Here is a 25,481-nt window from a genome sequence, read left to right on the forward strand (position 1 = left end):
ATCTACGTATGTTTAGCTTAGTAAATAGTATATAGATCTTTTAATTTTTGGAAAGTGTAGAGATTTAGGAGTAAAAATAAGTATTTTACTTAGGCCCAAATAGCTAGCTGTTGAGAAAAAAGATAACAAATGAAAATAGTACTTTTATCTTTCAACCAGCCAAAAGAAAAGTATAGCTTATAAAAAAGGTGAACTATTAGACTCAGAATGCCTAAAAGGAGAATGTGATAATCCATTATATTAAACATGTCATTGCTTTGATGAGTGACTGAACTATATACCTCAAGAATTTCCTATGTTCAGAGTGTTTTTCTCTTAGGATTCTCCACAAGTTGCCTTATGTTTATATGAATTTCCCTGTCAATTATCAATACTTGTGTAGGGTTTTGTCTTAATTTAACAGCTTGTGATGTAAAGAATGAACAAATGAACATAGAATAATTTTTCACATTTATTAACTCATCATAGGGGTTCACTCCAGAATATGTTTTCTGCTTTTGGATAACATATGAACTCTGACAAAAGTCACCATCAACATTCATTGGCAAAGTCTCCAGTATGAATCTTTGGGGGCAAATTAAGATAAACATTTTGTCTCAAGAACCCTTTGGGATCCTGATGTAGCTTACAGAAAAAAGAGGCAGTTCTGGTACACAGAGTATTAGGACACTCTGTTCACCTTTTAATGTTTGGGATAAATGACAGCCCAAGGCTATGGATGTCTCTCAAGCCTAGATCCCAAACAGTACTTCAACAAACGCAGATATTGAGAATACATGTAGATTAACAACACATCCACCCACCATTGCAGTTGAAAACCCTCTTCCAGTTCCAGTCCCCCCTCCACACGAGGACACCTAAGGATATTACTAGGTGTGAAGTAATTGGCTGTCACTGTGGTCTTCGCCATTAATTCAGAGTCAGTCCTTAGAAGTGTCTTTCTATGGATATATTCTTGTGAGTTCCTGGTTTCTTGTGACCTTCTTATAAGGACTGAAAGTTTGAGTTTTATTAGATGTCACCTCCAAGGGTATTGCTTGGCTCCTCCCTAATATCTACTTCATCAAGAGATCAGGTGAATATAAGTATTCCATAGGTTCCATTTATGAACTAGGGAAAGATGATGGTAATGGATATCGGAATAATGACAGACAAACACTATCATGTGGATATGTTTAACTCTGAACCCTTATGACTTCATTTGAAGCCTGGAAAAGCTCCCTCAGATTTCTATCCAATAACAGATTTATCTCCATATTAATTCAGTCATATCAATTAAAGAATAATCTCCAACAAACATTTTCTTTCATTTACTATATTCACAGGATTCCTTCCAGAATAAATTCATGGACTTTGAATGAGTTCTGACTGAAGATAATCCCACATTCTTCCTGTCATAGGACTTCTCTCAAGTATGAAGTTTTTGGTGTTTAATCAGGTTTGAACTCCTGTTGAAAGTTTTCTCACATTCCTTACATTTGAATGGTTTCTCTCCTGTATGAATCACTTGATGTCGAATAAGTGAGGAGCTCCGGGTGAAGGATTTTCCACAGTTAACACATTCATAGGGATTATTTGCAGAACAGAATCTTGGATTTTTATTACTGTCTTCAGGCTGACTGAGGAGTTTTACATATTTATTGCCTTCGGAGGCCTTTGCTTCAGTGTGAATTTTTTGATGCTTAGTAAGGTTTGTACGTCGGTTGAAGAATCTTCCACATTCATTGCATTTATAGGGTTTCTCTCCTGTGTGAATGATTTGATGTCGAACAAGAGACGAACTGCGGCTGAAGGCCTTCCCACATTGATAACATTCATAGGAATTCACTGTGGCATGACTTTTTGGGTGCTGAGTATTTGTATTCAAGTTCAAGGCATTCCCACTTCCGTTATATTCTGAATGTTGCTTACCTACTGAGTCTAAATTAAATTCGATGTTAGTTTTAAGCTGATCACACTCTGGGGAACCCCTTCTCATAGGAACTCCCTGTTGTGTGTCAAAAGTTGAGTTAACTGACTTAACATCAAAACTTTCCTTATTTTCACTATATTCAAAGTCTCCCTCCTCAGTGTAGACTGCATTATGAACGAAAGCTTCTTGTGGCAAATTTATGTCCCAGTGTTCCTGGTTCTTATAAAACCAATCATCACTTTTCCAGGCATCTAAAGGAGGATGTCCATTTTCAGTCAGTCTTGTCATAATCACTGCATGGGATGATTCTTCTCCAGAAATTCTCTGCTTTGGAACTAAATCCTGATTTTCTGAAATTATCTCTCTGTCTAAAAATAAATTTAAAATTCCATGAACTAGAAGAAGGGAAACTGCTTAATTAGGAAAGGGACACTAAGCCATATAAGGGTATACGCATATTTTATGGGTCTTTAAATACAGAATGGAAATGTGAGGCAAGGTTAGAAAACAAGGATTAAAGAAGAAATAAATGGGATAAAAATATTTTTAAAAGGATCAGGAGATCATAAAATAAGAGCTATTCAAGAATATTAAGGAGAATACACAGAACTTAGGTAAAATATCAGCATATGAACTGGGATGGCATGGCATATCACAGTTCAAGCCATCACTGGTTCATAACTAGTCTGTGAAAGTTATACCTAATCTCCCTTTCTCTAGCATCCTGTCTCTTTTACCCCAAGGTGTTCCACATAATAGCCCTTCAAAAATACCAATTTAATCATTTCTTCAGGAACATGTCTAAATTTATAGGTCCCATAGCTTAACAGCTAAAAGCAAACTTGCAATCATAGTGCCCCTATTTTCCATACAGAGCAATTATTCCCTGCATTTAACAGAGGCAGAAATAACTGTAATATATGATAGCAGGGAAACCAGTCTTATCCTGGGCTCAAAATAATCACTCCTGATTCTAACAGTGCTCAGACACTTCTATGTGTTTCCTAGAACTCAAAACTTTACCTATTCTGATTCAGGTTGGGTTCTTCTGTTTTCACCTGCCTTCATTTCTCTATTTCATTTGATAAAGTTCCAGTTTCCTTCTCAAATTCCTTTTTCACTTAGTTTCTATATAAATATACCCAGTATACTGTATATTCACTGTGCTTTCTCTAGTTGCAGTGAGTGGGGGCTACTCTTCATTGTGGTGCACGGGCTTCTCATTGTGGTGGCTTCTCTTGTTGCAGAGCATGGGCTCTAGGCACGTGGGCTTCAGTAGTTGTTGTGCATGTGCTCAGTAGTTGTGGTTCGCAGGCTCTAAAGCGCAGGGCTTAGTTGCTCCGCAGCATGTGGGATCTTCCCGGATCAGGGATCGAACCTGTGTCCCTTGCGTTGGCAGGCATATTCTTAACCACTGCGCCACCAGGGAAGTCCCTGGGCCTAGCCTTTAAAAGACCCACAGCTTTCAATTCCTCTCAGGATATTCCCTCTCAGAACCTTGTTGCCATGCTGTGAGAAGTCCTTGCCTGAGTAGAGGCCATGTATAGGTGTTGTGGTCCACAGGACTAGCTAAGTTCCCAGTGACAGCTAGCATCAACTTTCATCTATGTGATCATAGTTGTAATGGCCAAGTCATCTTGGCCATTCCATACCAGTCAAGCTCCCAGAACACTGCATCCTCAGCGAACATCATAGGGAATGTAAGAACTCCTAAGTCAACTCATGAAATTGTGAGAATTAATAAAATAATTGTTTTAAGTCACTAAGTTTTAGGGTAATTTGTTAGAAATAACAGATGACCAAAATAGTAATTTTGTTCTAGTAGTATTTATTAAATAACAAAATTCCTAGTTGTATTTCCCTAAGTAAATCTATGTTCTCCTCATATTTGTACAACTCATTTTTCATGCAACTTCCTTACTTCTATTTCTAAAATCACGCTCATGTATTTTGTTATTTTCAAGTCACTTGCTTCTAATATGTAGAAAAGCTGCTAATATTTTTATTTTATATCTGGCCACCTTAACGAAATTCTAAACAGATATAATCATTTTGATACTGAGTCTCTTGGATTTTCTAAGTAGAAAGTTATCATACACAAATAGATTTTTCTCTTTTCTATTAATTTTCTCATTTGTTTCATTTATTTTTCTTTCATTAGTTAAAACCTTCAGGTAAATATTAAATAATTATGGTAATAGGACTAAGAATCTGTTGATTTTAGTGTTAATACCACTGTTTATCTTTACACATAATATTAACCAATGATTTGTTCTCTTTTTGCTCTAATAGATTTCAAATCACTGGCTTATTCCTGACCACTAATTCCAAACTCATAAACTGTGCTTTATCTATAAGACCTTGTTCCTGTCTCTAACCTAAAACAAAAATAAACACTTTAAACCTTAGCCTATAATCCTAATTCTGGGTCTCTGCCTACTTCTCTCCTGGAGACCAGCCCATGCCAAACCACCTCTGCCTTTCTTTGGCCTAACAATTTTCCCCAACTTCTCAAAGCACCTAGTTAGTTAAACTCTCCAAAATCTGGCTTTATATTCTCTATCCAAATTTACCTTATACTGTCTCTAGTAAACTTGGATCATTGATTCTTATTCTAGATCTGAAACATTTGGTGAGCCTTAAAAATATACATGTGTGGGGCTTCCCTGGTGGTGCAGTGGTTGAGAGTCCGCCTGCCGATGCAGGGGACATGGGTTCGTGCCCCGGTCCAGGAAGATACCACATGCCGCGGAGCAGCTGGGCCCGTGAGCCATGGCTGCTGAGCCTGCACATCCAGAGCCTGTGCTCTGCAACGGGAGAGGCCACAACAGTGAGAGGCCTGCGTACCGCAAAAAAAAAAAAAAAAAAAAAATATATATATATATATATATATATATATATATATATACACACACACACGTGTGTGTAGAAAATCCTAAAGACGCTACCAGAAAACTACTAGAGCTCATCAATGAATTCAGTAGCGTTGCAGGATACAAAATTAATACACAGAAATCTGTTGCATTTCTATACACTAACAACAAAAGATCAGAAAGAGAAATTAAGGAAACAATCCTGTTTACCATCATATCAAAAAGAATAAAATACCTAAGAGTAAACCTACCTAAGGAGGCAAAAAAACCTGTACTCTGAAAACTATAAGATGCTGATGAAAGAAATCAAAGATGACACAAACAGATGGAAGGATGTACCATGTACTTGGATTGGAAGAATCAATATTGCTAAAATGACTATACTACCTAAGGCAATCTACAGATTCAATGCAATCTCTATCAAATTACATTTTGTGTAATTGGCATTACACAGACAAACTTATGGTTACCAAAGGAGAAGGGGGAAGGGATAAATTAGGAGTTTGAGATTAATATATACACACTACTATATACATACTGTGAAAATGGCATTTTTCACAGTAGAATGAAAAATTTTTTAATTCCTATGGAAACATAAAAGACAATCTTGAGAATAGCTGAAGCAATCTTGAGAAAGAAAATGGAGCTGGAGGAACCAGGCTCCCTGACTTCAGACTATACTACAAAGCTACAGTGATCACAACAGTATGGTACTGGCACAAAAACAAATACAGATCAGTGAAACAGGATAGAAAGCCCAGAAATAAACCCATGCACCTACAGTCAATTAATCTACCATAAAGGAGGCAAGAATATACAGTGGATAAAAGACAGTCTCTTCAATAAGTGGTGCCAGGAAAAGTGGACAGGCTACATGTAAAAGAATGAAATTAGAACATTCTCTAACCCCATATACAAAAATAAACTCAAAATGAATTAAAAACCTAAATGTAAAAACAGATGCTATAAAACTCGTATAAAAACATAGGCAGAACACTCTGACAAAAAATGCAGCAATATCTTTTTGGATCCATCTCCTAGAGTAATGAAAATAAAAACAAAAATAAATAAATGGGACCTAATTAAACTTAAAAGCTTTTACACAGCAAAGGAAACCATAAACAAAACAAAAAGACAACCTACAGAATGGGAAAAATATTTGCAAATGATGCAACGGATAAGGGATTAATTTTCAAAATATACAGACAGCTCATATATCTCAATATCAAAAAAACAAACAACCCAATCCAAAAATGCGCAGAAGACCTAAATAGACATTTCTCCAAAGAAGACATACAGATGGCCAAGAGGCACATGAAAAGATGCTCAACATCCCTAATTATTAGAGAAATGCAAATCAAAACTACAATGAGGTATCACCTTAACACTGGTCAGAATGGCCATCATCAAAAATTCTATAAATAATAAATGCTGGAGAGGATGTGGAGAAAAAGGAACCATCCTACATTGTTGGTGGGAATGTAAATTGGTACAGCCACTATGGAGAACAGTATGGAGGTTTCCTTAAAAAACTAAAAATAGAACTACCATATGATCCTGCAATCCCACTCCTGGGCATATATCCACACAAAACCATAATTCAAAAAGATGCATGCACGTCAATGTTCACTGCAGCACTATTTACAATAGCCAAGACGTGGAAGCAACCTAAGTGTCCATCAACAGAGGAATGGATAAAAAAGATGTGGTACATATATACAATGGAATATTACTCAGCTATAAAAAAGAATGAAATAATACCATTTGCAGCAACATGGATAGACTAGAGATTATCATACTAAATGAAATGAGTCAGAAAGAAAAGGACAAATATCACGATGTCACCCATATGTGGAATCTAAAAAAAAAGAAATGATACAAATGAACTTAAATACAAAATAGAAATAGACCTACTGACATAGAAAACAAACTTATGGTTACCAAAGGGGAAGGGGGGACGGATAAATTAGGAGTTTGAGATTAATATATACACACTTCTATATATAAAATAGATAACCAACAAGGACCTACTGTATAGCACAGGGAACTGTACTCAGTATTTTGTAATAACCATTAAGGGAAAAGAATCTGAAAAAGAATATATATATATATATATATGGAATCACTTTGCTGTACACCTGGAACTAACATGACATTGTAAATCAACTATACTTCAATTCAAAAAAATGTGGAAATCTTAAAAAAAATGCATGATGCATGTGTGTATTTGTGTGTGTGTATACATGTTCCACGTGGCCAAGTTGGGCCTCTCATAAGCATAGTGGTATCAGGGTACTAAAACTAGTGGCTGCTGAATTCCAGGAGAAAGAAGCGGAAGCTGCAAGTCCTGTTACAGGCTAGACCTGGAACTGGCACAGTGTCACTTCCGCTACATTTTATTGATCAAAGAATCTAGTGCCAGCTCAGAGTCAAGGGGAGGGTAAACAACATCTACACTTCAATGGAGGGAGTGACAAAGATTTTGTGGCCATCATTAATCCACCAAAATCCATTAACTGGTAAAATAAATGACATTTACTGAAGTAAATTCCAGATTGATTAAGGTATATTATATTTAAATAATGAAGTAGATGGAGTCAGAATAAAATGAAAAAATGTTCCTTAGTTTTGGGATGGAAAAATTCTTATGTATAAAATTAACAGATATAAAACAATGGGGGAGATACATGATAACATAAAAAATATGGCAGGCTCCATGAACAAAATAATTTTTAAAAATGTCTTCAGACACATCTCATTTGCCACAAATATGGTCAATAGTGAGAATTTAACATAAGCTTATAATATACTAATTAAAAACCTCTAAAATCTTGATAATGGACATAAAAGAACCATTTACTGAATCACAGGTGACCAAAACAAATAATTTTTACATTTCTCATAATCCAGTATCTATCCATCTATCTGCTTCTTTGGTTCCTACATATGTGCAAAAGGCGCAGATATGAATGTAGGCAGAAAGAGACATGTCGCCTTCCCTCAAGGAACACAAAGCCTAGGGTGAGACAGAGACTCACAGAGACACATGTAGAGTATATTTGTGATAAATGGTAAGAGGAAAAGAATATGGTGCTATGGGAGTATATAGAAAAAACTAACCTAGTTAAGAAATGCTTCCCTGAGGAGATATGGACCTATTTGAGATCTGAAGGAATAGGAGTCAACTAGGCAAAGACAGGAGGAAGAGCATTAAGTAAAGAAACAACACGCACAGAGGTCCTGTGATGGGAGAGGGCAAGCCACACTCAAGGGACAACAGAAATATGTTCCCTATGGAAGTGTTTTTTCTCTACTGAACCCCAACACCTATCAGAGTGCACAGGGCACAGTAGATGCTAATACATATTTGATGCTGGCTGACAGAGTAGATCAGTGTGGTTTGAGTGCAAAAAGGATGTACTGTGAGCTGAGGTTGGAAAAGTAGGTAGGGACAAGTGTGTTGTGAAGTAAGCAAAACTGAATTCAGTACAGAGGTTTCAGCAAGTACATGATAAACCATGATCTCCATGACTGCAGTGTGGTTCAAACACTGGAGTTGTGGAGGGGAGACAGAGCTAAGAGGGAAGCCAAGATCTCGTATTAAGACAAGAGGCTATGGTGATAGTTCAGGTGAGAGATGACAGGACATGGACTACAGTAATGGCATTGCAGATAGAGAAGTAGAGACATTTAAGAGATATTTAGGATAAAAAACAAGTATTAGAGAGGTGAAGGAGAAGAGGCTGTCAAGGATAATACTTAAACTATACTTGTATAACTGGATGCATGGCAGCTCATCCAGCTAGGGAACAATGGAAGAATACTGGAAAGGAAAAAAATCACTTGGGTTTTATGAAATTTAAGGCATCTTTGAGACATCCAAGAGAAATGTCATGTGTATATAAATTTTAGTTCAGAGCTGAAGCCTGAGCTGGGGATATGAACTTGTAAGCTGCCATAAATGTGTGATAATTGAAGCTTCAGTTGTAGATGGAAGAAAATACAGAGTCAAAAGAGAAGACAGGATGAGATCAAATGTTGAAAAACTGAAATGTATTAGATAGGTAGAGAAGGACAGGTCTGCAATAGACAGAGACAGACTAGCCAGAAAGAGAAGAAACTCAGGAGTATTACAGGAACCTAGGAGTGTTTTCAGAACGAGCAGCAGTTAACAGTGTCACTTGCTGTGGAGAAGTCAAATGAGATAAGGAATTAAAAAGTGTCCCCTGAAGCTCGCTCCAATAAAGTCATGAGTGACTTGAACAAGAACTGTTTAAGATTCGTATTTCGGGTAAGAGCTCAACAGGAACGGGTTGAGGAATAAAAGGTGAGGAAAAGAGAAAAGCAAGTATAAAACACCCAGAGAAGTCTGGCTATAAAGAGGTGAGAAACAGAGTATTAGAAGAGGGTGTAGGGTTGAGAGAGAAAGTTAAAAAATTAATAATGACCTGAAAATGTTAAAAAGCTAATGGGAGAATGAGGCAGAAATGGTGAAAATATAAGTTAAAAAAAGCAGGGAGAAATGTGGTTGAAAGGATAATCAGGGAGAGGATTTACCTTATGAGAGAAGAAATGGAGTCAATTGCCTAACAAATTAATAAAGATTTCAGGTAAATAATACCCAGTGTTTGCTCAGGTGATAACAGAGATATAATAACTAAAGTGATAGTAACACTCTCATTATTAGTGAGTATGAGTTGGTAGTAGACAACATAGTTCTTTTGTAGACAATATAACCTAATGTAACAAGACAGTTAATATAGTTATACCCTTTGATGATGAAGTTTCTCTTCTAAGAAGGAATCCTGTGAAAGGAATCATATATGCCTGAAAACCTGGCAACAAACTAAATGTCCAACAGTTGGGGTGGGGAATGGTTAATTATTATACATGTATGTGAGGGGCTGTCATATGCGAATTAGAAACCACATTTTCATAGACTAATTAAATGGGTATTTGTTCATGATATCACATGAGGTGAGAAGAGCAGAATACATAATGACACATTCTCGATGATCCCAGTTTTGTTGAAAAATATTTACAAGCCATAGGCACACATCATCACAAAGAAAATGGCTTAAGGAAACAAACCACGATGTTAATACTGCATAGCTCTGGGTAGTGAGGTAACAGGGTGAGTTATATTCCTCTTCATACTTTACTTACTAAAATTTATATTAAGCACACAACAATTTCTAATTTTTCACAAACAAAATGTTAATAAGAATAAAGAGATTACGTTGAAGGTAGGAAGGCACAAGTTAAGGAGGTCTACAGTAAAAGAAGGAAAAATGGAAGATTACTGGAGTCACCCTAGTATAAAGCACTTCCTTTTCTTTAAAAGAGAGAATATGATTTAATGTTAGGTTGGCTAACATTTGCTTATATAACACCACATGCCAGACGCTGTTCTAAGTGTGCTACACATATCAACTCATTTAATCCTCATAGTAATGTGGAGGTAAACACTGTTACATTACAGAAGAGGAAACTTGGCAGGGAGGCTGCCCCAGGCAACTCTGCCTGTGTTAAGAGTCTGTGTTCCTCCTCCTACACTGTTGGTGGGAATGTAAACTGGTGCAGCCACTATGGAGAACAGTACGGAGGTTCCTTAAAAAACTAAAAATAGAGTTGCCATATGATCCAGCAATCCCACTCCTGGGCATATATCCACACAAAACTATAATTCGAAAAGATAGATGCACCCCAATGTTCATGGCAGCACTATTTACAATAGCCAAGACATGGAAACAACCTAAATGTCCATTGACGGATGAATGGTAAAGACGTGGTACATATATGCAATGGAATATTACTCAGCTCTAAAAAGAATGAAATAATGCCAGTTGCAGCAACATGGATGGACCTAGAGATTATCACACTAAGTAAATCAGAAAAAAAAATCATATAGTATCACTTATATGTGGAATCTAAAATATGACACAAATGAACTTATCTACGAAACAGAAACAGACACACAGACATAGAGAACAGACTTGTTGCCAAGGGGGAGGGAGGAGGGGAGGGATGGATTGGGAGTTTGGGATTAGCAAATGCAAACTATTATATATAGAATGGATAACTAACAAGGGCCTACTGTATAGCACAGGCAGCCATATTCAATATCCTATAATAAGCCATAATGGAAAAGAATATGAAAAAGAATACACACACACACACACACACACACACACACATATATATGCATAACTGAATCACTTTGCTGTACACCAGAAACTAACACAACATTGTAAACCAACTATACTTCAATTAAAAAAAAATAAAAGAGTCTGTGTTCCTAACCCACACCACTTTTTTGCCTGTCCATATAAGAAAAGGAATCTGTGAACAAAAAGCAATGACTTTTCTTCTTCAAAGTTTAGCTGGTTTGCTGTCACCTCCCAACCAACAACTCAAACCCTGGGTTGTACATTATCTGTGTATTTAATGAACAGAAGCTTCTTACAAATGCCTCAGATCTACCTGTTGCTTACCAAAAACAGTTGTTCTTAGAATTTCTTGCTCCATTATCCAACTTTTTTCCTTACTCTCCAACCTGGAGGTCTCAACTGGTTTGGAAAGTAGATGCTCTGTACATGGGGAAAAGGAAAACAAACAAACACATTTCAGACATTTTTATAGGGAAGAGAATCCCATCCCAAAGTAGTAGTCTAAGAGCTGCTAAAAGATAAGGCCAGTGGACCTGTGTATTTCTAGCTCTACATCAGAAAAGACTTTCAATCACATACAGCAAGAAAATCTGCTATTGTGCCCAGAAATTATTAGGAAACCTAAACTGAAACCCAAATGCCCTCAACCACTTCAACAGTAGTTTTTAACAGTAGATGAAGAGACTACTAAAGGGCAGATTAGGTAAATACGCAGACGCCACCTTTATGCAATGAATTCAGGTTCCTATAGTTCTCCAGCATCACATCCCTGTACAGGTTCTTTACAGAAGGGTCCAGTTGCCCCCACTCTTCCTCGCTGAATTCCACAACCACATCTTCGAATGTCACTGGCTCCTAAAACATTAAGTTCCTTTTTAATCAAAGGTCTCAAAGATATTACTAGAGGAGAAATGAATTTGGAAAGAACAGGGTAGGTGGCAAGAATATACAAAAAAAAATTGATAGGACAACGTTTGGAGTTCCAAGTGATAAAAATCAAGTTACCTTAGGGGCCTGTCAACTTGGTACTCTTTGAGGGCTGCGAAAGGAAAATGAAGGGCTGTCCTAACTCTAGATTAGCTTACATTTTAACCGAGGAGAAAAACCGGTTGGAATAATTGTGGAACAAAAAATTACTATAGAGTACAAATAATTTACACAGAAAGAGTTCAGAATAGGAAGAGTTTAAGGCAGATTTGAGGGAAATTTATAATGAAAATGTAGGCTCTCCTAGCAGAACAGGGAGCATCTCTAACTGAGAAACGCTGTCGGCTAATGCCTCATCCTTCAGGTCTCAGAGCCCAATGTCACTTTGTCAGATAGGCCTTTCCTGAATACCCAATAAAGTAGCCATCTTCCTAATCAGTCTGTTTCTTTATTTTCTCCCTAATAATTATTACCATCTGCAATTATCTTATTTGCTTGTGTTTGTCTACTTCTAGTAGTATGTAATCTCCACAAAGGCAGGCATTTTGTTTCATTTACTATCATATTCCCAGCCCTTAGAAACGTTAGGCACTGCATAAATACTGGTTATAAGGGCCTTCATCCCATCAGCTGTTGCACTTTTCTATCCAGCATTCTCAACCTTGTCCTTATAGTTTACCTTCAGTCACACTGAAACACACAAATCCTTCCTCTGCCTCAGAGCCAGTCTTTGTGAATAAGTTGTCTACATGTGTTTTGCCTACCTCCTCACTTTTCCTCTTTCCTCAACCCTCTGCAACCTGGCTTCTATTCCCAGGCATGCTTGTATCTCCATGATGTTAAGAGAATAGACACTACTCAGGCTGCACTTTTCTGAACTTTTAAAGGATTTCTCCTTGAAATATGGTCATTCCTTGCTTTCACAGTGACACCATGTTTTCCTGGTTTTCCTCTACCACTTTGGTCCTTTCACTTCAGTATCCTTTGAGGTTTCTTCTGCTCCTGCCTATTAAATGACATTGCTCAGGATTCTGCCCTTGGCTTACTTCACTTTTAATTCTAAACATTCCCTGGGTAGGCCCTATGTCTATACCTCCGATTATCATCTACAATCTCAAGGGTACAGATGCATAGAGAATATACAAAAATTAAATATTTTCCAAAAAGTGTATCATCAAGTAAAATAGATCCAATGTCCAGCATATCATCAACTAAAAGAGTCATGTTCTTAGATGGAACTGTGTTTGGCAAAAGTTCACAGACCTAAAAAGAAAAAGCAGAACATTACAATAGAGTGGAATCCTAACTTACCTGGGATTTGCCTGTTGGTGAGTCAGCTTCCCTTTTTTCTTGCTTGAAGCTCCCCTTCTGGAGTAGGGCAGAATCCTTGCAGGTTATACCTGAGGAAGACGAAGGAAAACATAGGGAGACAAGTTTTTCCTTGGAGAACCTTTTAATAATTATAGTACTTTTAACATGCTACTTCAGAAGTTTGAAATTTAATGATGTCAGGCTCTACCAGCAACCGGAATCTCCAGGAGTGGGGCCCAGATCTTATATTTTTAAAAAGCTCTAAAAGTGATTTGCACATTCTACCAGGGGTCAAGAACTACTTGATCAGAGAGAAGGCCAAAATAATATTTTGATGCCTCATCTGTGGTTATAGCAGATCCAAAAAAAAAACTTTGATCTTGTCAAAACTAAATCCTAACTAAGGCTTAGCCACCACAGGCTGTAATTCTACTGGGAGCTAAGAATATTTTACCCAACCAATCACTTTCTCAAAGACATTGGGGATTAATCTACTCAAGGATTCTTTTCCTCTAAGTCGCTCTGTGTATACTATACACAGACTTAGGCAGTCTGGTCACCTTGGACTACTGACTCTTCCAGGACATAAAAACCTGAGCAGCAACCGATTCTCTTCTCCAGCCCTTTGGTGAGACGTATACCCAAGGGCTACTTCCTAATGTTTCTCCAAGATTCATTAATTACACCACTAATCCTCAAATGCCAGACTATGGGCCAATACTGGTCTGTGAAGAAGTTTTCATTGATTCAGCGTGAATTAAGAAAAAATAGAAAGAATGCAAGAAATATTTACGTTCTATAAATAAAGGCAGGATTTGAAAAAAAAATCCAAACTTCTCAGCAATTTGAATACTGCCACAAGATTACAGTCTGTTAACTTTATTCAGGCCTATAACACTCTGTGAAACCTCAGTCTACTCAGTCCCATAACCCCTAGGACAGTCAATACCACGTTCTTTTTTTATATGATTTATTTTTTAAATTAATTTTTATTGGAGTACAGTTACTTTACCATGTTGTGTTAGTTTCTGCTGTACAGCAAAGTGAATCAGCTACACATATACATATATCCCCTCTTTTTTGGATTACCTTTCCATTTAGGTCACCACAGAGCACTGAGTAGAGTTCCCTGTGCTATACAGTAGGTTCTCATTAGTTATCTATTTTATACATAGTAGAATATCACATTGTTTCTTATTCTTGTCATTCTTGGAAATATGTGAGATATCTTGAAAAGATGCAAAAGCCTTCAATCAGCCATCCCTTTTTTATTGCTCTGAGCATTGTTTCCTTCCCGTAACTCTTCTTTCCTGCTGACTTCCTTCCTGAACCTTTACAGTTGTGTTCTCTGAAACTCTCATGCCATTCAAAGAAAAATTCCTATATATTCCCTAGCTCTTTATAAAATATTCTTTCTCCCTTCTAATCTAAAATGGATCTTGGCCACCATCAAAGCCACCTCTTCTCATCCTCCAATACTATGGTCTTGGTAGCTGTTTTGATATATTCATACTTCTCCATTCCCATTTCCTCATAAAAATTTTTCTACGCTCATACAAAAATTTTTCATAGTGGTTCATGCCATTTAGCGAGGGCCTTCTTGCTGTTGTAATACACTAAGCTATTGCAAATTCATTTATTCAGCCCGTATTTACTGAGTACCTCCCATGTGTGAGGCACACAAATGCCTGCCCTCAGGGAGCCTCTAGTCTGTCGTGAACGACAGACATTAAATAAGTAATTGCACTAGGTCAGTAAAAACTTTACTTAGCTAAAATTGTTGCTTTCCACACCAAATCATAATCTTTTCAACAACCCAGCCTGAAGACCCTTGACAACCTTGTTTCTAACAACCACCAGCAATCAAGCTACTTCCTTTTTCACACTGGGGCCCTTATATACTTCAGATTGTTCTACTCTGAGAACAAACTCGAATGAATCAATCCCTAACTATAGTTTCCTATCCTTTCAACTTTCCTATCCTTTCATCAAGGTTCCACCATAGTACATTGCTTCTTTAATTTTCTCCCCGTCTATCATCCCTCTTGTGAAGTTACTTTCTTTTCTACGCAGCTTGGATTTTATGGTAAATCACTTGCAGATTTACTCTCTTCAGACTTGAAATTCCTTGAACACTGATCCTTTATATTTAACATCCAATCTTAGCTTGATCCAGTAATCTCTTTTACTTCACCTTTTTAAATAATTGAGGTAAAATTCACATAACAAAAAATTCACCATATTAACCATTCTAAAGTACACAATTCATGGGTTTTAGTATATTCACAGTTTTGTGCAACCGTCACCACTATCTAATTCCAGAACATATTCATTACCCCCAAAAGTAACCCCATACCCGTTAAGGAGTCACCTCCCATTCCCCTTCCCTCCATGCTGTCTCTTTGGATTTGCCTATTCTGGGCATTCCATGTAAATTCAGTCCTATGGTATGTGACCTTTTTTGTCTGACTTCTTTAAATTAGCATATTTTGAAGGTTCATCCATGTTGTAGCATGTGTTAGTTCTTTGTTCCTCTTAATGGCTGAATAATACTCCACTGTATGAATATCAATTTGTTTATCCATTCATCAGTTGATGAACTTTTGGAATGCTTCCATTTTTTTGGTTATTATGAATAATGCTGCTATGAACATTCATATACAAATTTGTCAAATGCTTTTTCTGCATCAATTGAGATGATCATGTGATTCTTCCCTTCATTGTACTGGTATGGTATATAATGTTGATTTTCACATTTGAACCATCCTTGTATTTCTGGGATAAATCCCACATGGTCATGGTGTATAATCCTCTTAATATGCTGCTGGGTTTGGTTCACTAGTTTTCTTTTCTTGTGATGTCTCTCTCTGGCTTTGGCATCAGATTAAAACTCCCAACATAGAATAGGTTAGGAAGTATTCCTGCCTTTTCTGTTTTTTAGAAGAGTCTGAGAAAGTTTGGTGTTAATTATTGTTTTAATGTTTGGTAGAATTCACCAGTGAAGCCATGTTGTCCTTGGGTTTACTTTGTTGAAATTTTAAAAATTACTGATTCAGTCTCTTTAGTTGTTACAGATGAGTTGAGTCACTTTTGGTAGTTTGGGAGTTTTTCTATTTCATCTAAGTTTTCACAGTATTCTCTGATAATCTTTTTGATTTATGCAAGGTCAGTAGTAATACCCCTACCTTTATTCCTGATTTTATTTTGGTCGTCTCTTTTTTTGCTTGGTCATTGTAGCTAAACTTTTATCAATGTTGTTGATGTTTTCAACCTTTTTTTGAATTTATAAAGTCTATATTCTTTGTTGTGTGTGCCCACTTAAGTCGGTTTCCTTAACTTAGTGGTTAGCTAGCAATTCCAGAGATTTCCTTAAATGCTTGAAATCAGAAAAACAAAAATCATTTCCTAGCCTTTGCAGATGGGCTGTCTGCATCAGAAAATGCCTTCAATACTTAGCCAGATAGTTCTCACCCCTGCCTTAGTCTTCATTTCCTGCTCGAGCAGAGCCTGAAGACCAGCCAGAGGTGAGAATCAGGGAATTCTCAGGTCTTTCTGAACATGTACCCAGACTTCTAGATCTCTAAGAATATGTAGGAGCTTTCAAATCCCTTACTCTCTAAAGCACCTTTCCTCCCATCTTTTTGTTTAGTCTATGTTTGTCCCAACTGTTTCTTTGCTGTCCCAGGTAGCAGTGGCTAATACATTCTTCATTAAATGTTTCTGACAAGTGCTAGCCAGGTAGCCACTTCAGCCCTGAGAGGTCTAAGGTAGGTAAAATATGGGCAAACCCTTTAAGTGGGTTCTTCAGGGATCCATGGCACGTTAAAAGAAAACAAAAGCCTTTCTCGGTCCTGTATTACCCTGAAACCTCTCATTTTCTTCCCAAACTTCTCAAGAATAGTCTATAATGATTATCACATTCCCACCTCATACTTCGTATTTTTTTGACCCATGTGATAGGCAGAATAGCCCCCTGAAATGTCCATGCCCTAATCCTTGGATAAGGGGAGGTCCAGTGGTTAGGACTCAGCACTTTCACTGCCAGGGCCGGGGTTCAACCTCTGGTCGGGCAACTAAGATCCCGCAAGCCTCATGGCACAGCCAAAAAAAAAAGGGACTCAGCAATATTAAAGTTAAAGATCCTTCAGATGAATAAATCATCCTGGGGACTTCCCTGGCGGTGCAGTGATTAAGAATCCACCTGCCAATGCATGGCATTGACACGGGTTTGATCCCTGGTCCGGGAAGATCCCACATGCCGCAGAGCAACTAAGCCCGCACGCCACAACTACTGAAGCCCGTGCACTCTGGGGCCCGCAAGCCACAACTACTCAGCCCACGTGCTGCAACTACTGCAGCCCACACACCTAGAGTCTGTGCTCTGCAACAAGGGGAAGCCACCGCAATGAGAAGCCCGAGCACCGCAACGAAGAGTAGCCCCTGCTCGCTGCAGCTAGAGAAAGGCCGTGTGCAGCAACAAAGACCCGACGCAGCCAAAAAATTAAAATTAAAAAAAAAAAAATCATCCTGGATTATCTGGGTGGTCTCAATCCAATTACATTAATCTTGAAAAGTGGAGAACTTTTCCCAGCTGTGGTCAGTGAGACAGAGAGAGTGAAAGAGTGAGTGTGAGCATGTGCATGTATGCCAGCACACACCATGACAATAGTGTCAGAGAGATGGCAGTGTGAAAAGGACTTGGCTCACCATCGCCAGCTTTGAAGTTGGGGGAGAGGGAGCCTGAGGCCCAGAAAGAAATGAATTCCTGCTGGTGTCTTGATTTTAGCCCAGGGAGACCCATGTTGGACCAGTGATCTAATCAACAATTTCAATAAATTATTTGCAATACTCATCTTAACAGGACCTTTTTGTTGCAACATTGTTGAACACTCCCTTCTTAAAGATTTCTTTTTTCTTAGCTCAAGATGCCAATCTTTCCTGGTTCCTTGCTTTCTAGATTACTCCTTTCTAGCTTGCTTCCCTGAGTTTTCTTATTTTGCTCAGCACTTCATTTTAGTTCCTTTTTGGCTAAGGACTAAATATAATCCCAATACCAGTATCATCACTGTCTCTAATCAATAATGCCTAGTCAAATATCCAGTCAGTTGCCTCATGTCTTACAAGGTCCACACATTCACATGATCAATTACACATGTTTTATGTTTCTTTTAATCTCTAAATCCCTCTTCCATAGCCCCTCCCTACTCCCTTACAATTATTTTGTTTTAGAAACTGGAGTGTCTTGCAGTTTCCCACAGATTGGATTTTAGTAATGGCATTGCCATGGTGTAGCTTAACATGTTCCTCTATTCTCTATTTTCTATAATTGGTAGGTAGATCTATGCCAGCTCTTAAATACTGGTTCTTCCTAAGGATTTGTATTTTTCCTACTTCCGTTCATACCTATGAGTTTCCATATTTTTCTTTCTTGATTTTTAGCCCAGAGAGACCCACTGATCTACAAACCTGTAGGACTATACATTCATATTGTTTTAAGCAACAAAGTTTATGGTAATGTGTTACAGCAGCAACAGAAATTGTATACTTCTGAACACTAAAGCCATATTTTTAACTATATATTAGATTATTCACTGTGGTTGTCCCACAAAGACCTCAAGTTCAACAGGCCACATAATTAATATATCAATCTCCTCTCCAACAAAAACTGTTACTTACACTGCATTCATGCAAGCCAGAACATTTGTCCCATTCACACCTAATATGTAAACCCTTTAGGTTCAAACTCCTCTGTTTTCCCAAATGCTTCCTCATTCTCTAACACCTGATCTACTATGATACTTCCTAATTGGTTTTCCTATTTTCAGAGCTCTCAGGGCTATCCTTTACTGCAGAAGTTGATAAACTTTTTCTGTAAAGATCCAGATTGTAAATATTTTATTTAGGCTTTGCAGGCAATACAGTCTCTGCTATAACTAATCAAGTCTAGTCATAGTATGAAAGCAGCTGTAGACAAAATGTAAATGTATGGGGTGTGGCTGTGTTCCAATAAAACTTTATTTCCAAAAATATTTGGCCTATGGTCATAGTTTGCTGATCCCTGCTCTACACTGAAGGCAACACAGTATTTTTGAAAGGTAAATCAAATTCTTTTACTCCCCTACTCAATCTGTGAGATCTCAGTTCAGCCTTCCTAGTATAATAAAGTTCTTCATGATCTAGCCCTTGACATCTTCTAGCTTCAGAAAAAGTTCTTATGCTAAGTGAAATGAGTCAGATAGAGGAAGACAAATACTCTATGATATCACTTACATGTGGAATCAAAAAAAAAAGAACTAGTGAATGTAACAAAAAAGAAACATTCACAGATATGGGAGAACAAACTAGTGGTTACCAGTGGGAAAAGGGAAGGGGGGAGGGACAATATAGGGATAGAGGATTAAGAAGTATAAAATATTATGTATAAAATAAGCTATAAGGATATATGGTACAACACAGGGAATATAGCCAATATTTTATGACTATAAATGGAGAATAACCTTTAAAAATTATGAATCACTATGTTATATACCTGTAACACATAAATACTGTACATCAACTATGCATCCGTAAAAAAATTTTTCTAAAAGATAATTTTTCTTCATATGGGAAGGGTCAACTATTCTACCTCCAATTTTCTATATTCTCACCTTCATCCTTAAGCATATCAATCACATCCTCTATCAGGCTCACCACTTCTTTGCTGTTCTTTGGATGTTGTAAATTCACCCAAGTCCTGACTTCTTCAGGGAGAATTGTCAGGAATTGTTCCAGTACCAATAGCTCTAGGATCTGCTTCTTTGTATGAATTTCTGGTCTCAGCCACTGAAGACAGAGCTCCCAGAGTTGACTCAGGGCTTCATGAGGCCCAGACACTTCCAAATACTGGAAATGTCTAAACTTTAGACGAGAGGCTTCACAGTCATCTGTCTCCACGACTGGGATGGATTCCGGCTGCCAAGACACATCTGCTCTCAGGACCTCACTTTGTTCGTGAGGAGCCAGGTTTTGAGGTTTTGAGATAGCCGTCAACTTGTTCAAAGGCTGCATCTTCCTACACAGAGCTCCCACTGCAGTTCCAATTTGTCTTATCAGAGGATTCCAATAATTCTCATGCTTGGGCTAAGCACTTGTGTACTATATACATATATATGCAGTGAGAAAAGTTTCAGGAGCTTCAGACGCAGAGCCAATATTCAGGCACCCAAGAGACTGAAAAAAAAGACATAAATATGACCTACAGATAATGAACATGGATAGGTCAAAAAGTGCATTCCCAGACTATAACGATCAAAAGTTTTAATTTGTTAGGATTTGCTATGAGCCAGTCTGCAATGCCCATCAATCAGGGAGGTCTTAGGCTCAATAAAACATTTAAACGTTGCAGGACTACCACAGGTCATATTTGGCACTTAGGTTACTAAGAAGGCTATTGGACAGAAAACAAAGGTTGCTAACAGAGGAGTGAGTAACGGGAATTTTTCTTCAGTGGCAATTCTCACAGAGTATAGCTCAAGTGCAAGGAAATGTGGACCATGTAGGTTGGGCAGAAAGCATCTTGACTGAAAAGCCTTCTACAGGAGCTGATATCTAACAACTCTACGAGTGCAGCTTTCAGGGTTCCCCAAAGAGTGTGCCAGATTATGAGTCACTACGTTCAGGGAAGTTCAGATCCAGCTTTCTATCTGATTTACAGTTCTCTCAGTCCAGGTGCAATTTACCATTCAGGAGTCATTTTTATTATAAGCCTTTAGGCCAGTGGTTCTTTTTCCATAGCATTGTGCTTGTACAGTTACAATATCGTTTCAAATTTCTCTGAAGATTCTAATTTGAGTTTTCTGTTTCCTAAATTCTCTTTGATTCTGTGGTCAGGGTTTCTATTTATCTTGGTTTTTAGACATCTGGTATTCCCTAGTTTTCTGCTCATATTTAAGAATCAAGTGTTAGGTTGATTATTCCAGATCATCATATGAATTTCTACTTCTTCTGTATTGGTAGATTGGTTTCCTAATGGGTGTCTACCCTGAATGGGAGACTTACCAAGAGCCATGTGAATATCAGTGAGACACACACATTGGCAGACTTTGATTTAGGGTGAGTGGAGGAGCAGGCTGTCAAGTTGTGGGCTCCCCACACAACAGAGTGAAAAGGTTTTACTATGAAATGTCAACACCTAACCTAAAAGCCTTCCTTCTCCTCAGATAGTTTATTTAGGGAAGAACTTTTTGTGGGAGGAAGGCACTGGAGCTAAACTGCTTCTCTGTGTAGGTGGGAAGAGGGCTGGGAGGTTGGGGAGATGACTGGAATAGATGTTTCACATGTAACCCTTCACTCAATTCCTATGTTCTATTTAACTCTCACTGCCATACTCTGTTGAAACAGCTTAAGATTCTCATAGGCAGATGGGTTTCCACCTCCACTGTGGTCACCTCCTAGCATATTCTAAGTTGTGACCTTTTCTACACTGCTTCTGTAAACTATATTTTCACTTTCTGTCTTGTAGAAATGTATTGATGCCATCTATATACTCATTAGTATCCCCATTACATGGGGACACAGGGCAAAGTGGAACAACTGAAGGAACATTCTGAGATCCAACACAAACCTTCTCCAAAGCTTGAGGAAAGTACACGTTCATTACCAAAAAAAAAAAAAAAAGAAAAAGAAAAAAGAAAGTTCCGAAGTGCTTAAGAGGTATCACTCACTGAGTTCCAGCAGAACAATGAACTATGGGCCCAGATACTTTCAGAATTAACATACAGGGAGAAAGAAGAAAAACACGTTCACAGATCACATATTAAAAACAAAACAAAAAACCAAGTAAGCATTAAAAAAAAAAAAAAGCAGATTTAACAACAAGAATATCCATTGTAACAATAAATGCCTGAGGTGAGGAGAATCTTTCGCCTTCCGAGATTAGCTTCTAAAAAGTAGCATAGAGCATTGTGACAATAAATTTGTTAAATTAACAATTTAAACTCAACTATGTAAAAAATTAAGAGACGTCCAAAACAAAAGAACTGAAAGCTTAAAGGGATGATAGAAAAAATAACAAACAAATGTAAACAACAATAATATGCAGGGATATACTGAATTAAGATGTATATTGAATTAAAAGCACAAATGAATAAAATGAGACAAAGAGGAAACTTTAAATGATTGAAGGTACAACTCATAATGAAATATGACTGCTACTAAGTGTATCAAATAACACAATGAAATATATTTATAGCAAAACTCTCAGAAAACAAGAGATGCAAGCAACAATACCACCACAGAAATGGGAGACTAAGGCAACTTTCTCAGTCCTTAACAAGTAAGCTAAAATTGATAGTATAGAGGACATGAATAACATGCTTAGCCTGATATATAAAACCATATAGAATGTAGTTTCTATGCAAGCACTAAGCTATTTACTAAGCTACCAAAAAACTCAATAAATAAAAAGTAAATAAAAGCGGTACAAACCACATTTATTACCAGAATGAAAACTAGATCTTAACATCAAGTAGAAATAGAAAAAAATCTCAACTACTTTGAAATTTAACTTTTGCTTCTGGAAAACAACTCAAATTAAAAACACTAAAAACACTGCACTTCAAAATCTAACAGCTCAAGTTCTACTGTTAGGCAATAGCAAAGCCTTATATATATAATTAAACAAGAATGAGATGAATTAAACGTTCAACTCAAAGTGAGAAAAAGCAACAAAATATACTAGGAGTTTATAGGTTAAAAATTAATAAATTACCCAGTATAAATAATTATAGAGCTAGGAGGACAGGTTAGAGATGTTCAGGATGATATGCTAGCACTTAAGATTTCGAAGGAGGAACAGTCTGGATGATAAATGGTCCAAGGTATGACTGTGACTGAGAATAGCTTAAGTGGTCTGTAAGTGACCACCAATGGAATAAACAAAGTCAAGAACTGTTAAAGTTTAAACTCTAAAGTACTTCTAAAGTACTAAACAGACACCTTTAAGGATGATGGTAGGACTCAGAATGAAGATTTAAGACGCTGAGCCAATACCAATGGAAGGAAGGGCTCAGTAAGGCGCAGGTGGCAGGAATCTGGAGAGTTAGATCAAATAACCAGCTGACACAAGTTCATAGGATTTTACAGCGTCAAGGAACTTGAACAGGCACTAATTATGGGGAAAAGGTAGTATCTGTGAAAAAGGGTTGTTTTAATCAAATAGGTCATAGGCAGAGCAGTAGCCTGAGGTAAGGAGAATCTTTCGCCTTCCGAGATTAGCTTCTAAAAAGTAGCATAGAGCAGTGTGCAAATGAGCATCTGAAATAAAGAGGTTTTAGGGAGTGGCCAGGAATGAGTGGGACAGCACGGCAAGTTGGAATGAACTTTTCTCCATTTTCTTTTCCAGTCGATTGACCCAGTCACACTGGATCGGGAATCCATATCAGTCATTCCAAAACCAGCTGAGCAAGATGTATTTACCAGATTAAACGCCTGGAGACTGCCCCCATCCCAGAATGGAAAAGGAGACGGCAGACCTGGATCTGGAACCTAACCGTCCTGTTTCCCACCCCAGCCCTCTTTACCTCTCCTCTCTCACGCACTAACTTCCCACCACAGCCCACGCCTCCACCTCTGTCAGCTCGCGCCCTCCTCCAGCTTCTCCCGCAGAGACTGCAGAGCACAGAGTTGGAATCCAGGTAACAGCGAACAAGCCGAGGAGACCGCGTGGACGCCCTCAAGCAGGATTCCCAATTCCACGCACCCGCGTCCTCACCGCCCGCTGACCCGCGTGATACCTGCAAACAACCGCTCCTAGCCAGGGATGGGTTCAGTCACACCCAGGAGCTAGTTCAGAGGAGCCGCAGAAGTCGCCCTCCCAGCCCGGGGAGGGAGCTTGCGTTAGTAATCACGCCACAACTAAGCAGCGCGGGCCATACCTGTCCCTTACACGCCAGCGCCAGCTCAGTATCTACTAAATACCAAGACGCAGGCCAGCGCACTCCCGCGCACGCGCACCATCCGTGGAAGCCCCCAGAAGCCCCCGCGGCCCAAGTTTGTAAAGTAGACGGGGTGGGGCTTCTGCCCATCCCGCCCCTTTCCCAGGCCCCGCCCGCTTCATAGACGTGAGTCCAACCCTAGGGCCAGCAACCAAGGGCCATGCTTAGGGTAGGTGGGAAAAGGCCTTGTCAAACTTCTGTGGCCTCCTCCATCCCCATCTAGGAGAACTGGCCAAAATTTTTTTACCTTCTCACTCCACCCACCCTCCTCCTCCATTTTCTTGGAATCAAAAAACAGTGAAGTAATTTTGAAAAGACATGGTCTTGTATATAACATGGTTTAACATGTTTTTTACTGACTTGCTGATTCACTCATTCACTCATTTATTCAATTTTGCATCGCGGTAGAAAATCTTGCAAAAGATCATGAGTCCAGTTTTGGCTTGTTACATATGAGATACTTTGTGACATCTAAGAAGCATTGTCAAATTGGACGTAAGTGAGAGCTTAGAGGTGTATGGGGCCAGATTTGTAAAATTTGTGTCAGTAACGGGTAGATGGTACTCGATACTATGGGGGGGGGGGCAGGGGGAGAATGAGACTGCAGGGAGAAGGAGAGAAAACAGTAGAAGGAGGAGGAGTCTAGGACTGAGCCCCAGAGGAAGAACTCAAACTAGTAAACCAGGGACTGTCAACCAGGAAGGGAGCTTTAAATCTAGATCAAACAAGATAGGAACCAGATTTTTGTTTGTTTTAACCAACCTCTTCTGTACTCATGACTATCATAAGCAAATTATAAATGTCATCTCACTCATCACCACAACACTATAAGGAAGAGATTATCATCCCCAACTTTATGGAAACTAAAAGATAGCAAAGCTGAGCTTCAAGCTCAGATCACTTCATACTTGTCCCACTGCTACTCACTCAACGCTTCAAGATTTAGAGGGTCATTAGTAAGATGTGCCAGAATTGTGGAATGATATTTTCCAAGATTGGGAGTATGGTGTGTGCCATGAATTGTTTGTGATGGGGTTGACCTTTATAAAAGTCAGTTAATAGCTAGGCAAAATAAAAATTTTAACTTGTGAGTATTGCCAGTAAACAGGCTCAAACACAGTCTTTAGCTAATTAAGATTTCAGGGAAATGGAAAGGGTGCCAAGTATGAAGCGGAATGACCAGCCTTCCTCTCATACCTTATAGATATGAGGTTTCTGACCATGTGTCTTCAAAGGTCCACAGAGGCCTAGACACTGCTTTCTAATTGAAGAAGGGCCCTTTTCATTTTGCAGTCACCTCACTAAAGTCCAGCTA

General features: G+C 38.3%; 1 protein-coding gene across 8 annotated transcripts in view; it reads right to left on the reverse strand.

The window, feature by feature from the left end:
- ZNF215 (zinc finger protein 215) overlaps positions 1 to 25,481 on the reverse strand; it is a 169,974-nt gene that overhangs the window by 18,037 nt on the left and 126,456 nt on the right. For 2 of the 8 annotated variants that reach the window (XM_049713975.1, XM_033404621.2), the window contains exons 3-6: positions 19,841 to 20,402; positions 13,194 to 13,282; positions 11,678 to 11,810; positions 11,280 to 11,375 (exon numbers count right to left, since the gene is read on the reverse strand). In XM_049713975.1, coding sequence (XP_049569932.1) covers positions 11,280 to 11,375; positions 11,678 to 11,810; positions 13,194 to 13,282; positions 19,841 to 20,240 — 718 coding nt within the window. In that variant the 5' untranslated portion in view covers positions 20,241 to 20,402. Of the gene's footprint in view, positions 1 to 441; positions 2,281 to 11,279; positions 11,376 to 11,677; positions 11,811 to 13,193; positions 13,283 to 19,840; positions 20,403 to 23,965; positions 24,223 to 25,481 lie in introns of those variants that run through there. The other 6 variants (XM_033404617.2, XM_004279228.3, XM_033404615.2 and 3 more) reach the window with 6 other exon arrangements.

Source organism: Orcinus orca, chromosome 8 (assembly GCF_937001465.1).
Source record: "Orcinus orca chromosome 8, mOrcOrc1.1, whole genome shotgun sequence".
In the NCBI taxonomy this organism is placed as follows: Eukaryota; Metazoa; Chordata; class Mammalia; order Artiodactyla; family Delphinidae; genus Orcinus; species Orcinus orca.